Source organism: Theropithecus gelada, chromosome 3 (assembly GCF_003255815.1).
Source record: "Theropithecus gelada isolate Dixy chromosome 3, Tgel_1.0, whole genome shotgun sequence".
In the NCBI taxonomy this organism is placed as follows: domain Eukaryota; kingdom Metazoa; phylum Chordata; class Mammalia; order Primates; family Cercopithecidae; genus Theropithecus; species Theropithecus gelada.
The window spans coordinates 181,642,658-181,659,739 of NC_037670.1; the positions used below are offsets into that span (position 1 = coordinate 181,642,658).

The 17,082-nt window shown below is 47.9% G+C and overlaps 1 protein-coding gene across 2 annotated transcripts in view; it reads right to left on the reverse strand.

Annotated features, from left to right (window-relative positions):
* PTPRN2 (protein tyrosine phosphatase, receptor type N2) overlaps positions 1 to 17,082 on the reverse strand; it is an 898,882-nt gene that overhangs the window by 30,153 nt on the left and 851,647 nt on the right. For both annotated transcript variants that reach the window (XM_025379168.1, XM_025379167.1), the window contains 3 exons: positions 8,424 to 8,543; positions 7,068 to 7,234; positions 1,918 to 1,971 (listed from right to left, as the gene is read on the reverse strand). In XM_025379168.1, coding sequence (XP_025234953.1) covers positions 1,918 to 1,971; positions 7,068 to 7,234; positions 8,424 to 8,543 — 341 coding nt within the window. The remainder of the gene's footprint in view (positions 1 to 1,917; positions 1,972 to 7,067; positions 7,235 to 8,423; positions 8,544 to 17,082) is intronic.

Consider the following 17,082-nt stretch of genomic DNA (forward strand, 5'->3'; position numbering starts at 1 on the left):
CAGCTATAATTGGAATATTTACCATCTGGGCTAGAATTGTAAAAATGTTTTGAATAATACCTCAACAGTAGCAAAGGAAAAAAAAAATCCCTTTTTTTTCTGGAAGAAGAGTAGCCTCAGCACCATCCTTTCCTCAGGAGGAATGTGTGAAGCCATTTCCTCCCCCCGTGCAGACACTGTCACCGGGTTGCACGAGTTTGAGAGGCCTACTTAAAAGTACATAGGGCTTGGGCTCACACCCACGACTGGCTTTTAAATGGAGGACCTTTTACGTTTACAATCCTAGCAAAATCAATTGTGACTTTCCGGAAAAAGAATAAATGTTTCCCTCTCAAGACTTCAAGAAAGACGTGACTACCCAGCAGATAGCACGCTTTCCGTTCTGCTTTCTATGCTGTCTATAATCCCAAGAAACGGTGGAACCCTAGAGGTGAGTTTTTGATCGTAAAGAATCAGTACATTTTGGCTTTAACCTGTTTCCTCAAACAAATGGTTGAAAAATGCTGTAGTTGGGACGGTAAATGTTTCAAAAACGTCTCGTTCATATCCTCACACCCTCACTGCATCACCAAGGAGCAGAAGCGGTCGGCCTGGGCCGCATGTAACCCTCACTGCTCATTTCAAAGGGCCGCGGCGAGCATTGTGGTTGCTGAGTGCGTTTCTCACTTGTCTTCTATGCACAGCATATATTCACATGAATATTTTAAGATCTACTACAAAAATCTTCCAACTAAGTGTAGCTTGTCTTGATACATTTGTGGGTAAAAGATGTTCTACTCTACTCTTTGAGGACAACAGACCATAATCTATTTTCATCCTCCTCTCTCATAGACAGGAATGCGCACACAAAACACACATGCCTCTTGATTGGATTTGACAGATTTGGTGTTTGTTCTTTGGAGACAGATTTCCTTTTTATTCCAGGCAGGAGGAACATTCTATAAGACACTTCTAGAAAAATGGAATATGAGTTCTTCACCAAAAGTAGTTGGGTATCAAGTCCAGCAGAGACAGTACTATTAGGTTGAGTTTTCGTTGCATAAAAATCTATTCTTAATGGTGTGGTTTTAACATACTTAAGGATACGAGTCACTGAATTTTTACCAAGAGGCCTGAACCCACATGATAAACTGGAGGTGGCTGTACCTCCTGTAATGACAGATTTCGTCCCTGTTCGTAACTGGTCCCCAGCATTTCTCACCATCTGCAGAGGGTTCTGAGCCTCTGCTGAACATCCTGGTGGCTGAGACAATGCAACAGGCTGAAAACATTGCCTCGATGTTTCTGTGTCACGGCACCATAGGGTTTAAGAACAAGTAAGGTGGCAGGATATGCTCATGGGTGAGTAGAAGGCAAGACACTGCACCGTGAGCTGCTAGAAAATGTGCTATGTGAGGCCAGGCACAGTGGCTCATGCCTGTAATCCCAGCACTTTGGGAGGCCAAGGTGGGTGGATCATTCGAGGTCAGGAGTTCAAGACCAGCCTGATCAAATGGTGAAACCTCCTCTCTACTAAAAATACAAAAAGATTAGCCAGGCGTGGTGGCGGGTGCCTGTAATCCCAGCTACTCGGGAGGCTGAGGCAGGAGAATCGCTTGATCCCAGGAGGTGGAGGTTGCAGTGAGCCCGAGATCATGCCATTGCACTGCAGCCTGGGCGATAGAGTTTAAAAAAAAAAAAAAAAAAAAGGAAGCCTTGTGCATTTTAGCAAAAAAAAGCAAGCCATTATATAGACATAATACAAGCAACGCCCAATTGTATTTACCCAAATGGCACAGAAAAGTAAGTTTATATGTTTGGTTTCCTTTAGAAGTGCCAGTTAGTTATAGTTATTAAGCAATTAGAAAGTTAAGCTTCTTGCATAGATTGTTTTTTGAGGTAGCCAAAACTTCTTAATTCATTAAAAGTTGTACTTGCCTGCAATGAACAATGATTGGACAAGAACGGCCCCTGTAGCACTTGTTTACTTTTCTGAAATAAAAAGAGAGATAAAAATTTTAGTTGTGTACTAAGACTTTGCGTTAATCCAAAACAACTATTAAAACAAAGCCCAAGGTCTGTGTGTTTGAAATCATTTTGCAATCGCTTGTTTTGACAGAGAAACTGAAAATTATACACATAATATCAAACATTTATTCTTCTTCTCAACATGACGTTATTAATCGGAGCTTTAAAACCAATGTTACCCCTTTACACTGCTTTCTCCTTTCAAGGAGGGGTGCCAGGCTTTGAACCAGTGGACTCCTGGCCCGTCCCGCCCGCCCCACCCCTGCAGGCTCTCCTCTTTCTGTTTCTGCTTATGTTGTCTTGACCTTTCGTTACACTACATCTTGATTCTTCACTAAAATTTTTGAATTTTGCAATTTATGCTCAACATTTCTTACGGTCCAGACATCATATTGGAAACTGTTATTTCTGTGCTATCTAAAAACAGCATCTTCAAGGGCATCGGTGACCTGTCAGCTTTTGGTAGGGATATCTAAATTACGGAGAAACCTCCATGAAGTCCAAGACAAGTCCTTTCCATGTTTACAACTTCGAGTATACAAACAACTTCATTGTGCAGAGTTTAGATCAGAAGTCGTGAAAATTAGAAATGAGCATACATTTAAGATTTCATAACCAACCCCTAAATCAAAACAGAGGGCTGATTTAAGATTCACTCTGTAAACTCCAGGTTTTTTTTTACATTAAGTGAAACAACTAAACCTGTTTATGTAGTCCGTTAAAGTTGTCAGTGAACTATTTCTGAATAAGTAAAATTAAAGACAGAATCTCAGGTTATTGGAATAAAGCATGTGTGAAAGGGATGTGTTCTAAAATGTGCTGCGTGAACTCCTACAAGAAACAAATGTAAAAAAATGGAAGTATGGACTGTAAATGGGAAAATGTCACGTTTCTTTGCAAAGGCTTGCCTATTCAGCACCAAATAGTCAGTGGAAAGTAAACATTCCATCAACTGGTTGCTTTTCTACAAACCTTTGAAGCCAGAAGGGGCAGGGTGGCCGTGGAGGGAGAGGGGAGGTGAGTGTCCAGTGAGCAATGAGTGGAGGGATGCTTGAATACGGCGGAACCCAAACCACAGAGCTTTCTCCTCCTCTCTTCCTATTCCCCCAGGAGTTATCAAAACAAGGCCCTTCTGACGGGAGTGTGAATGCCCAGTCTGGAGGGCATAACAGGAGTTAAAGGAGCAACTGCGGGGCCTGGACTTGGGATGCCCACCTGCAGATGGGCCGCGGCCACAGCCTAGCCAGGAGGCACTTGATCTGTGCTGCCCTCTGGTCTGTGAAACACGAGGCTGATGCCTGAAAATGGGGCGGGCTCAGACACAGCACAACCAGCAACGGCCTCCAGGGCCGCATCGCCGTTTCTGTTAGAGGTGTCTGTTGCTTCTGGGGCACACGGTGGTGTGAAGGCTTTGGGGAGAGGCGGAGAACACAACAGTGAACTCCTTAAAGGTAACAGCACTTGTATGCCAGAAGGCCTTGAACATTCTTGGTCCCTGGAGAATAAACAGGTTGGAAAACAGACCCACCATGTCTACTTCTAAAATGTCCCATTCCTGACTCAGGCTGTAAAGCATCGAGGGCTCCTGATGACGGAATGGATACCAGGCCCCAGGGGTGCACCCCAGCATGGGGGTGGGAAGCCCTCCAGCTCGGTAAAGACCATGTGTGTGCGCGTGAGACTGCACGCATGTGCGTGACATGAGCACGCATGTGCACACGTGTGCACATGTAGAATCAAGCAGGCTCAACTGTCAGACCAAATGGTGAGTGGCTTTGCTTTGAAAGGCCTTTTGCCTTTGGCAGAGGAGTTTACTGGCCATGGCTCAGCCTCTGAATCTTGCAAATGAGAACGACCTCAGTTCTGTTCCTCCAGCTTCCTGCTGTGTTTCATGCCTTGTGGTCCACTCTACGTAGAGACTAAACTCAGCTTCCGGAAGTCCACACCTGTCAGTCACCAGGGGTTGCTCATTTTTTCCTCATGAGACCAAGTACACAAAAAAAGGAACAGTAAAACAAACCAACCCCCAACCCCCAAACCAGGTGCGCTTGAAGAAAGTGTGCTGGTTTGAGGAAAGGCCAGTGTAAGAAGTCAGTAGACAGCGGTGGCTTATGGCCAGCTCCTGCTTTGGCAAAATGCAGTAATAACCCCCCTGGCTGGGAAATGCTCCTAGTGAGTGAATTTGTGGCTATGATGGCCTCGACTTGCTTCCCCACTCCTGAAACTCCTGTGTCTATCTCACGGTGTACGTAAGATACCATTTTCTCTGACATATTGTGCCTGGTGGCCTTGGGAAGGTTTCGCTGTAATTTTCATATCCGTACCAGCCCCCACCTTGTGCTTAACCTTTTTACAAAAACCCGCAGGCAGTCAAGGACATGTGCAGTGTAGATACAGGGTGTGGCACAGCTGAGGACTTTATTTACAAAGATCTGCAGTTGTATTGTTACACGCAAAGCATCACAAATAGAGAGGCAAAACCACGACATATTGAACACAAGAGTTCATCCAGTTGACCCAAGCTGTAGACCATGGATTATTCAGGAAGGTGACACAGCTGCCTCATTTGACTCCATCAGAACAAAGCATCAGTGAGCAAAAGGTCTCCCACAGTAAGAAAAGTTGATATTATAGAAACTTCCGCAACAGGAATTCACTGAGAAAGAACGATTAGTGATACAAACCAACCCCCGGGTCACCGGGCGAGAGTGCACCGTCATGCAAAGCACCAGCAAGCAAGGTCAGAGGTCGTTAGAGTCTCAGAAAGGGGCTTCCCACATCGCCCCCTGCAGGACAGTCACAGTTTCCAATGATCACTTTTGTGACTATGCAACTGGGCTCATATTACTAGCTGCAACATCACAAAAATGACACTGGCCACCGCTAATTAGCTGGCAAGGTAAGGGTTTGTCCGTTTTACCGTGAGCAGCGTTAGTGAGCGCCATTGCGCACAGCAAGAAGGGAGAGAGTAATACGAGAGAGAGAGAGAGAGAGAGAAAGAGAGAGAGAGAGAGAAGTTTTTAAAGCAAAGCCCTCACATGTGATGCTAATTATCTCTTAGCAGTTTCTCTTTAAAGTGTAAATGTGCTCCCTCTGGGCTCCAGAAATATTTAATTACACATCCCGGTGCCTGGCGAAGGCGCCAGGCCAGAGTGAGAACGCCTCGTCTATTGTTCAAAGATAAGAAACCCTGCAGCATGAAGATGGCCGGTGTCTTCAGAAGTGGTCTCACCTTTCCGGCTGCAGAAATCGGGTGGCTATTTTATAGAGAAAATCCACCACCGGCAATGCGTGTCTAAGTGTGAAGCTTTCACTCAAACCCGCCGTCCAGGTAACACATGAAAGGCGGCCTTGGCTGAAATGCTGGGCAGCGCCAGGTAAGGCAGGCAAGAAAAGCTTTCTACTCCTACGTGGCTTTCAAAACCGTGTCTGGGGGTTCATTAGCTTTTGAATTTAACCTTCTTAGGCTGTATCTCCTCAGACCGTGGAACAAGGGAAATCTGGGAATTCAATTTTTCTTGGTGATGAATCGTAAACACAGAGGGTTGGTGATGTCTATGTTCCAGTCCATATATGGATATGGACGTAGCAACGTGCCCATATGCATATATGTGCAAACACACCGGATGAACACAAAGACGGGGTGTTAAGATGAATTGCTGTCTTTGTAGCTACATCCATTTTGCCAGGAATGACCGCTTTTTGAAGACTCTATTTCAGGAAATTATGTAAGATTTCTACATAGTATGTCTTTAGAAATAAATCTGTGTTGAGAAAATGCACATAATGGCCAGGAAATTAGGGTGGGCAAGGAAGGAATTGTGTGCAGTAGTTGTTTTAGGATGTACTCAGGACTCTGGATCCACACTCTGCGTCCCCAGGGAAGGTGACGGCAGGCAGGGGCCACTGAGTGTGTGCTGTGGCTGCGACGCCAGATTCGTGTGTCTCCTTGGAGAGGCTCTTGACTGATTGCTATTGATTCAAATTACAAAAAACTGTATTTTGCTTTTCAATGTAGACTAAAAGGCAAAAGAAATTGTATCATAATAAGCGTCAGAACCTGTAATACAGAAATTCAAGAATTCCACAGAGAATTCCAAAATCCCTTCTTTACGACAGTCCTTGTCTTGTTAACCTCCCTCCAGTGACATAACTGTAGACCCAAGGATGAGTGACTGTTAACAATCAAGTCACTTTATGATAGAGGGGCACAGCACTGGATTAAAATGCATTTTGTTCTTATTCTCCTTGTTTGGATATTTATCTCTTTTCCTCAACAGGCAGACTTCTGATCAGTTAAATGTAAGATATATTCTAAACAATTTAGAGTTTGGTCATTGATGCTGTTGACAATTTCATTTTCCTTGTGGTGGCTTATTCACTAAGCACCACCACCTAGCCAGTGTGGACCGCCTGTTGATCACAATCAAAGCTGTGGTCTTAAATGCTGCTTTTTTTTTTTCATTGTCAATTTCTTCCTGTAAGACAGAGTCTAGCATTCATTTCAACAGTTCAATAAATACACTCTAAAACCAGACAACTTACTGGGTGACCGGCGGACTGGAGCAATGAACAAAAAAGGTCAGTTTCAAAATAGCCCTAAAAATATAGACAGCCACAGGCTCAGTGTCTCCGGGCTTTCCTGCAAGACCACCCAGGGTGGTATCTGGGCCTGCACTTGTTACCTCTTTCCACCGCGGAGCCAGATGAGAATCCAACCAAAAATCCGAGCTTTATTCGTCAGTATCCTGTGGCTCATACACGTTAGGCTCTTTGTCAGTGGAAGAATCTTATCAAAAATAATGGCCCTATTTCCACAATTCTAAGATGCCTATTCTCCCTCACATTTTAATACGTCTGAAACTAGAAAATCGCTCACAATTAACACGTGCCGTTAATGGAGGCTTCCCACCTCTCGCTTCCCTTCCCTTCCCCCTGCGGTGCTGACACAGACGCTGCCCTTGGCGCGAGGGGCATCTTAGAAGCACAGAAACCTGGCATCACCCCCCTCCGCCACGCACTCAGCGCACACTGCCCGGCTGGCGGGCTGTGCGTTATACCTGCGGAAGTCCAGGAGGGATCTTGAGGAGGAGGGGACTCCTCGGTCATACCAACTCAGGAAGTGGAACTGGGTCACGGTGCGTGTCTCGTTGGTCTGCAGGTTCTTCAGATAGAAGCTCCTCACCAGAAAGTCCTCGCACCAGATGTGCTCGGAGACCAGGTTCACCTGGTAGGTAGGGAGGGCAGGAGGGAGGGGGACAGAGACAGGTGTGGACATCGTGAACCAAACTGCAGGCACTGAGGAGCCCAGGGCCATGTCTGATGAGAGAAGGGGGTGCTGCAAAGAGGCCCCATTTCACAGCGCAGGGGGGTTCCCTCGGCTTCACGGCCCCCTCCCACCTTCCCAATGTTAACACTTACGCTAAAGATAGCTCCGTGTGAGTGTGTATGCTTAATGTTATTTAGGGGCTTGAGCATCACATAATTTTTTTAAAAGTTACAATCCAAAACTATCCTACTTTTTGTCTTTTGCATGTCTATGTTATCTAAACCCTCAAAAAAAGGAACCAGAGAAAAATTACACTTTAAACAAAACCAGCGACACAACTATGTGTTCTGCTAAATGGTTCCACTCTAAGTGAGACTCCATCGTGATGTGCACACCTGGATCTAGAGCAGGAAAAGCAAAAGGCTCACGAGGCGCGCTGATGTGAACCCGAGCGCAGGCACTTCCCAGCCTAAGCGTTTCTGCAGGAACCCCAAAGCCACAGCTGTGTGGTTTAGGGTTCACACTTAAGCCTCTAACTCACTTCCCCCTGTGGAGCTTCAGCATTCTCACTCCGTTTAATGCCAAACAGAATCAAAGCATGCATTCTAGTGCTGGCTTAATTGCCTATGTTTATTTAGTTCATTCTTGACATGGGCAGAAAATCCAGCGAGATAAATAAACTGGTCAGCAGGTTATCCTCAAATAAAAAGGTCACATGATTCAGCCACAAAACTCCAAGCAGAGCCACGGGGAGGCCACACAGCTCAGGCACTGGCATCAAGGAGGGGAGCCAGGTTCTTTTTAAAGACGGACCCCACTTAAAGGCCTGTTATATGGGACCAGGACCATGCTGTGAGGCAAATGTTTTTTCTACTCTGTCAGCATTTGGATTTAGAAAATCTAAAAAATAAAAACCACACCACATTCCCAGCGTTCATGACCACACAGCCGTGTGAAGCATCCACATGGGCAGTATGGCCCTTGGGGGTGGCTCAGCCTCCATCCCCTGAACATGGGGGGCGCTAAGCCTCCCTGCACGGGGCCAGGCTGCTGGGGCGGTAACGAATCCCATTCAGAGGAGGAGCGGGGCCCAAGTGCTCCTTGTCCAGCTGGCAGGTCCTGGCCTGGGTGGTTCTGGTCCGAGTACCTCATAGATGTGGTAGAGGTTGGAGCCTTCATCTGGCCAGTAGTGGTAGCACTGCCGGACACCATTCTCCGTGAGGGGCGTCAGCATGACGATCACCACGCAGCCGCTCTCCCACACCATCTGTGGACAAAGAAGGCCCGTGGCCACCGCGTGACTGTCTCATCACCGCGTGACATGTATAATTACTGCACTCGGAAGCACAGTCCAAATTCATTCCATTCATAGGACATTTATTTCATTTTCTCAGACATGTTTACTCCGCAGCTGCCTGAGTGTCTCTGAATGCACTGGCCCATACTTTGCATGTTCCATGAAATATTAGAAATCCCCGCAAATTTATCCCATGCCATTTAGAGCTTCCTCAGTTCTAGGTTCAGCTGTGTGGCTTTCCAACTTTTGATCTGTAAGGGAAACTTTCTATAATGCCACACATAACAGCCAGCGCTTCTCCAGGTGGTGCAAGTGGAACTCGGCCGACACCCTCGCTTGCTGGTGGCTGGCATCATTTTGCTCACCTAGAGAAACGTTTTGCTTTGTGAAGCTGCTGTCCTATCAGAAGCAGTCTCCCAAAGGCTTCTTTTCAAAGTACATCACGGAAAGCAGCACTGTACTGCTGCAATTTCATTTGCTTATACCGAAATATGGCAACACTATTCAGATTAAAGCAAATACCAAATTGATTTACTAATTCTTATTAGCCACATTGAAACACAATAAACAAAAGCACATTTAAACACACAGAAATGACAAAGACACAAAGCCCTCTGACCTCGCTTCTTTGCAAACACAACTGGCTACTTGTGGCTCTAAGCCTCCATCTTAACATTTACAGCCTAATTACCCAAAACCATTAATCCTGTGGGGCACACTGATGTGGCATGTGTAGATTTTTATTAGCATATTAAATTATAGAGTGAAGAGGGTCTGCTTTTTCTGCAATGGGTTACATTAACTTGGCAGAAATGTTTGTAAGCAACTGCATTTAGATGTAAATTTGGTATCCAAGACAGTTTCTATTTCTTTTAAAAACAGATACAAAAATCCAATTAAGATCTTGTTATTTAAAAAACCCTCATATCTCAAATATAAAATGCTGTCATCGTAGTGCATGTTACTGAATTCCACATTTATATTTAAAAAACCAGACATATACATGATATTTTCCTCTTTTAATATTGATTTATGTTCTCATGGGGCTGAAATAGGGCACCTCACTGTGTATCATTTACATTGGAAGCTAACGGAACCAACTGAAGTATTTACGAAAAGCCCACAAATAAATATGAATTATGCTCAAATTCGCGCACTTCCTTTCTCCTTAGTGCCCATCCAACAACAAGATGAGAATTCAAAGCGTGTTTCTTACGCTAAGCTTTTCAGGCTTTCAAACCTGCTCCTCCAAATCGGTACTTCCATCACATAACAATTTAATGTGCCTTCAGAAGGTGGAGAAGCTCATGGAAGCCATTACGAAAATGAGGAAAAACACAGATTTTATGAGTGTAATAAAAATACAATGATCTAGACCATAAACTAATCATCCGGCACTCGGCTCCTTGCCGCCCTAGTGTGACATTACGGAGCCCCGTCGACTGGGGGGATCCGCGCGGCCTAGAAGCCGCGCTCATTGGCTCTCGCGTCCGCCCTTCATTACGGGGCGCCTTCCCGGCTCTCTGAAGATTTGGTTAAGATTAAATCCAAATGAAACTTAATTTAAACAAACAATCCCAAAGGCACTCTGGGGAATAATATTTCTTTTTAGGTCACTGTGTATAAAAGCAGAGAGGGGAATTTACTAAATCAAACAAATAGGCAGCCCTATTGGGCACCAATATTACAAGCTGTTCACGGATCTGATTACATTATCTTGTGTTCCTTCGAATCGGTACATAGCAACCCAATCTAGGAGGGAAACTACGGCATTTCTCCATCTGTTTCCAGCCTTCAACAGCAGCGCCTGACCAGTTAACTTCACAATATATCGCAAAAATCCGTTTGGATTTTGGTACGAATACAGAATATCAGTAAAAATCCCAGTCAAGTAAGGTTCAATTTCTAATTGGGGAGAAGTTTCACTATTTTCTTTCTCATTGGCTTGGTCTTTGTTGACAGGTGAAATACAGAAAGTGCTCACCCCTGGCACCTGTGACCTCATTTGGATACAGGATTTTCAGACGTAATCAAGTTAAGGTTGGTTTGTGTCACAAATCTTTGAGAAATCTAAGACTTTCAGGAAGTAAATAATGACCCAGGGTCCTTGTTTAATCTTAATGAAGTTCATTGGAATAGGCAGTTTACAAAACTGTATTGTTGAATTCCAGAAATGACCATTTCTAGCACTTCCTGTTTGGTGAAGGGTAAGAGAACACGGCCCCCATGGCCACGTGCACAGCTGAGCACCTGCACACCCGAGCACCTGCACAAGTGAGCACCTGCACACCCGAACACCTGCACACCCGAACACCTGCCCACCCGAGCACCTGCACAGCCGAGCCCCTGCACAGTCAAGCACCTGCATAGCCAAGCCCCTGCACAGCCGAGCACCTGCACAGCCAAGCACCTGCACACCCGAACACCTGCACAGCTGAGCTGAGCACCTGTACAGTCGAGCACCTGCACACCCAAACACCTGCACACCCGAGCACTTGCACACCCGAGCACCTGCACACCCGAACACCTGCACACCCGAGCACCTGCACAACTGAGCACCTGCACACCTGAACACCTGTACACCCAAGCACCTTAACAGCTGAGCACCTGCACAGCCGAGCACCTACACACCTGAGAACCGGCACAAGTGAGCACCTGCACACCCGAACACCTGCACACCCGAGCACCTGCACACCCGAACACCTGCCCACCCGAACACCTGCCCACCCGAGCACCTGCACACCCGAACACCTGCACACCCGAGCACCTGCACAACTGAGCACCTGCACACCTGAACACCTGTACACCCAAGCACCTTAACAGCTGAGCACCTGCACAGCCGAGCACCTACACACCTGAGAACCGGCACAAGTGAGCACCTGCACACCCGAACACCTGCACACCCGAGCACCTGCACACCCGAACACCTGCCCACCCGAACACCTGCCCACCCGAGCACCTGCACACCCGAACACCTGCACACCCGAGCACCTGCACACCTGAACACCTGCACACCCGCACAGCCAAGCACCTGCACACCCGAGCACCTGCACAGCCAAGCACCTGCACACCCGAGCGCCTGCACAGCCGAGCGCCTGCACAGCCGAACGCCTGCACACCTGAGCCCCTGCACAGCCGAGCACCTGCACAGCCGAGCGCCTGCACAGCCGAGCGCCTGCACAGCCGAGCACCTGCACACCCGAACACCTGCACACCTGAGCCCCTGCACAGCCGAGCACCTGCACAGCCGAGCATCTACACACCCGATAACCTGCACAAGTGAGCACCTGCCCATCCGAGCACCTGCCCACCCGAGCACCTGCACACCCGAACACCTGCCCACCCGAACACCTGCACACCCGAGCACCTGCACACCCGAGCACCTACACACCCGAGCACCTGCACNCACCCGAGCACCTGCACACCCGAGCACCTGCACACCCGAACACCTGCACACCCAAGCACCTGCACAGCCGAGCCCCTGCACACCCAAACGCCTGCACACCCAAGCCCCTGCACACCCAAACACCTGCATACCCGAGCACCTGTTGTGTGTCAGGCACTTGACTGGAGGTGCTGGAGGGGCAGACCCCGACCTTGGCTGGTGGCAGAGTGTCCCTGGGCACTGTGGGATTCTGTAGCCACCCACGACACCCTCAGACTGCAGGGTTAGAGTCTGGGGTTACCCCCTCCTGGAGCAGAAGCAGGTGCCACCATCCACCACCAGCCCTGGATTGAACCAAAGCCACCAACATGGACTCAGAATGAGCCGCAAGTGCCGGATCCCAAACGCGGACAGCTGGCATCACACTTCAGAGAAGAACTGACACTCCACCATTATACACGCTTCTTCAATGCAGCATCCCCATGCCTCGGCATCCCCCTTGAAGGCTCCAGCCGTGCCAGCTCTGTGGGCCTGGGGTGGGGAGGGGAGTGATGCTGCGCTTTGCTGTTTATGATTCCAGCAGGAATGGAAGTGGTCAGCCCAGTGGTTCCCAGAGACCACCAAACACTGGGGTTAAAGCCTGCAGCCAGGCTCTGTGAGCCCAACCCATCCCAACGCGCCCGGCAGGGGCACAGCAGCTTGTGGTGGGGTCTCCTGATGGCTGTTCAGCAGCAGCAAGTGGACAAATTCAGTAATTCAGACAGTGATCCAACGAACAAGAAATGCAGACTTCGGCTGTTATTTGACCTGAGTAAGTTTACTGACTGTAGATTTAAAAACCATATTGTTGTTTGTTACAGGTTCAACGCTGTCCTCCCCACAGCCTATATTGACGTCCTAACCCCGGTACCTATGAATGTGGCCTTATTTGGAAACAGGATCTTTGCAGATGCAACTGAGCCGAGAGTGGGTCCCAATCCAACGTGACTGTGTCCTTGGAAGAAAAGGGAAACACCTCAAGAAGGCACAGACACAGAGAGTGGCCATGCGCAGACAGGCAGAGATGGAGCGTTGTGGCCACCCAAGCCACACCCCGGATGGCAGGCAGCCACGGGAAGTTGCAGGGGCCGTGTGGGATCTTCCCCCGCAGGCTTTGGAGAGTGTGGCCCTGTTCACACCTGGATCTCAGACTTCCAGGCTCCAGAACTGCGAGGGGACGTGCTCCTGTGGTTTCAAAACAACCAGTTTGCCGTACCTCGTGATGTCAGCCCTAGTAACAGATGCACCCGCTGCAACTTCACTCTCTCCTTCACCCATCAAATCACCCACAGGTGTGGAACAATGGCCACCCTGCCTACGCTTCCTATCAACACTGATGGAGAGGAACACAGGGCCTCTTTACTCTAGGTCCTTTTTGAGTGCTAAGTATTTAATCAGCAAACAAACAAAAAACAAATGACCCAACTAAAAATGGGCAAGGGATCTGAACAAACATTTCTCCAAAGAAGACAGACAAATGGCCCACAGGTACGTGAAAAGGGGCTGAATGTCATCAGGGAAATGCAAATCACAACCACAGGCACTGGCACCTCGTGCCTGTCGGGATGGCTGCCACCGAAAAGAGGAGGATGGCAAGTGTTGGAGAGGATGTGGAGGAGAGGGAAACTTACACACTATACGGTAGCAATGTGAGTGAGGGCAGCTTTTACAGAAAACAGTATGGAGGGCCGGGCATGGTGGCTCACACCTGTAATCCCAGCACTTTGGGAGGCCAAGGCGGGTGGATCACGAGGTCAGGAGTTTGAGACCAGCCTGACCAACACGGTGAAACACCGTCTCTACTAAAGATACAAAAATTAGCCAGGCGTGGTGGCAGGTGCCTGTAATCCCAGCTACTTGGGAGGCTGAGGCAAGAGAATCACTTGAACCTGGGAGGCGGAGGTTGCAGTGAGCCGAGATTGCACCACTGCACTCCAGCCTGGGCAACAGAGTGAGACTCTGTCTCAAAAAAAAAAAAAAAAAAAAGCCGGCTCAGTGGCTCACACCTGTAATTCCAGCACTTTGGGAGGCCAAGGACGGCGGATCATGAGGTCAGGAGTTCGAGACCAGCCTGACCAACATGGTGAAACCCCATCCCTACTAAAAATACAAAAATTAGCTGGGTATGGTAGTGTGCACCTATAATCCCAGCTACTCAGGAGGCTGAGGCAGAAGAATCTCTTGAACCTGGGAGGCGGAGGTTGCAGTGAGCCGAGATCATGCCATTGCACTCCAGCCTGGGCAACAAGAGCAAAATTCCGCCTCAAAAAAACAAAAAACAAAAAGCAGTATGGAGAGCCTCAAACAATTACACAGAACCACCGTATGATCCAGTAATCCCACTTCTGGGTATAGACCCAAAGGAAATAAAATCAGTGTGTGGAAGGAACATCAGCACCCCTTTGTTTATTGCAGAACTATTCACAATAAAGATTCGGAACAACCCACATGTCTGTCAATGGATAATGGATAAAGAAAATGTGGTATATACACAATGAAATATTATTCAGCCTTAAGAAAGAATGAACTCCTGTCATTTTTGACAACATGCATGAGCCTGGAGGACACGACGTTAAATGAAATAGGCCGGACACAGAAGGACAGGCACCCCATGATCTCAATCACATGTGGCACCTAAAAAGGATGAACTCAGGGATGGAGTAGAAGGGGGGCTCCCAGGGCCTGGGGCTGGGGGCTGAATGGGGAGCGATTGGTCCAAAGTTAGAAACTTTCAGTAGAGGACGGCTGAATTCTGGAGACCTGGCATTCAACATGGTGACTGTAGTTAATAAGAGTGTTGGGCACAGAGATTTGCCGAGAAAGTAGACTTCAGATTCTCTCATCACACACAAAGAAAAGGTAACTACGCGAGGAGACATGTACTCATTAACTTGACTGTGGTCATCATTCATGATGTCTGCGTGTGTCAGAATATCAGGCTGTACACCTTAAACATATACAATTAAAAATAACTGGGTGCGGGGGCTTGCACCTCTAATCCCAGCAACTGGGCGTGGGGGCTCGCACCTCTAATCCCAGCACTTTGGGAGGCCGAGGCAGGCGAATCACTTGAGGTCAGGAATTCGAGACCAGCCTTGCCAACATGGCAAAACCCTGTCTTTACTAAAAATAGAAAATTAGCCGGACGTATTGGTGGGTGCCTGTAATCCCAGCTACTTGGGAGGCTGAGGCAGGAGAACTGCTTGTACCTGGGAGGTATAAGAGGTACAGAGGTTGCAGTGAGCTGAGATGCCACTGCACGCCAGCCTGGGTGACAGAACGAGACTGTCTCAAACACACACACACACACACACACACACACACTCTCTCTCTCTCTCTCTCTCTCTCTCTCTTAAAAAAAGCTCTTTTGAAGCTCCACTAAGATCTGATTTAAGGAAAGATGATCAATCTGAAATACTGAAACATTTGAGCTGGACGTGGTGGTGTGCACCTATAGTCCCAGCTACTTGGGAGGCTGAGGAGGATCATTTGAGCCCAGGAGTTCAGGACCAGCCTGGGCAACACAGTGAGATCCCATCTCTGAAAAACAAAACAAAAAACTGAAATACCGAAACCCCAGGCCATTTTCTCTACAAAACATCCCTGGGCCCCTTCAGAAGGAAAGCTTCTCCTCCTTCTACTTAGATCTTTTGTGATGCGTCCCTTCCTGCCTGTATTAGTCCTGTCTTTGCCATTATGTCTTTCCTCTGCCAGACGATCATCTCTTTAAAGACTCCATCCTAGACCAGTTACCTTTTCTAGCCTCCATGGCATCTAACAGATGCTTCATTGAAGACAATTCACATTTCTAAGAGGCCGTTTGGATATTTATGTAAAAAAAAAATAACAGAAAGAAAATGTTATCAAAGGCTCGCATGGCAGAAGTCCTCCAGGACTTGCTTAAATGTACAGACAAGTGTTCAGTTTAAAAAAAAAAAACAAACATAGCCGGGCGCGGTGGCTCACGCCTGTAATCCCAGCACTTTGGGAGGCCGAGGCGGGTGGATCACGAGGTCAGGAGATTGAGACCATCCTGGCTAACACGGTGAAAACCTGTCTCTACTAAAAATACAAAAAATTAGCTGGGCGTGGTGGTGAGCATCTGTAGTCCCAGCTACTCAGGAGGCTGAGGCAGGAGAATGGCGTGAACCCGGGAGGCGGAGCTTGCAGTGAGCTGCGATCGTGCCACTGAACTCCAGACTGTCTCAAAAACAAAACAAAACAAAACAAAACAAACAAACAAACAAAACCAAGCATAGTAACTGTATCCTGCTGAAGCGGTTGCCATGAAGACGCATTTCCTCCAGAGCAGGTGCAGGGCCCGCGCAGTTCTGTTGCACAACTCGTTTCTGCTCATTTCTGTTGTGAGTGTCCTCTCGTGGGCTGAACAGAGGTTTAGCCTTATAAAGACGACGCAGCTAAATTTAAAAGGATGAGGAGTCAGTTAATGGGAAAACACTTGCATTTCACTCCTTAGGAGCTCACCAACGCCGGGAAGTTAAACTGTGTGGTCTGAAACAGATTAAAGAGGAAGAGATAGCGTGTGTGATATCTTTTGCAGGGGAAACCCTTCAACCCTGCTCTCACCCTGCCTAGAGGACAGTCCTAAGAAATAAAGCTTCAGCCTTCACAGCTCTGGTTCCATGAGAGTCACAGCTCCAGGCCACGCTGCGCACCTTTGGACATGGTAATATAACCCAGCGCAGGGTGACAAAACCTTTGTGATGCTGTCCATCTGGCTTTTTTTTTTTTTTTTTTTGTAAACAAATATGTCAGTGTGGGATTCATTTAGGGATGACATGGTGAGGCGACGTAGCCCACACACACATCAGCAGTGCTGATGGAAAGGCTGATGAGGGGGTGGCAGGAGGAACCCCCCTGTGCTGCCGTCAGATTGACGCCTATGCCACCTCGCAGCCCCATCCCAGGGTGGAGGAGCAGCCGCAGCAACCTCAGGACTTTTCCACCAGCAGTATTTCTGCCCAGGAGGAAGAGCAAGCCTCAGAACGAGAAGGACTTGCCACTCCACCAAAGTCAGGTCTGCATCCTCTGGGAAAGACTCACAGCCTGCTTGTGTGCGAGCAG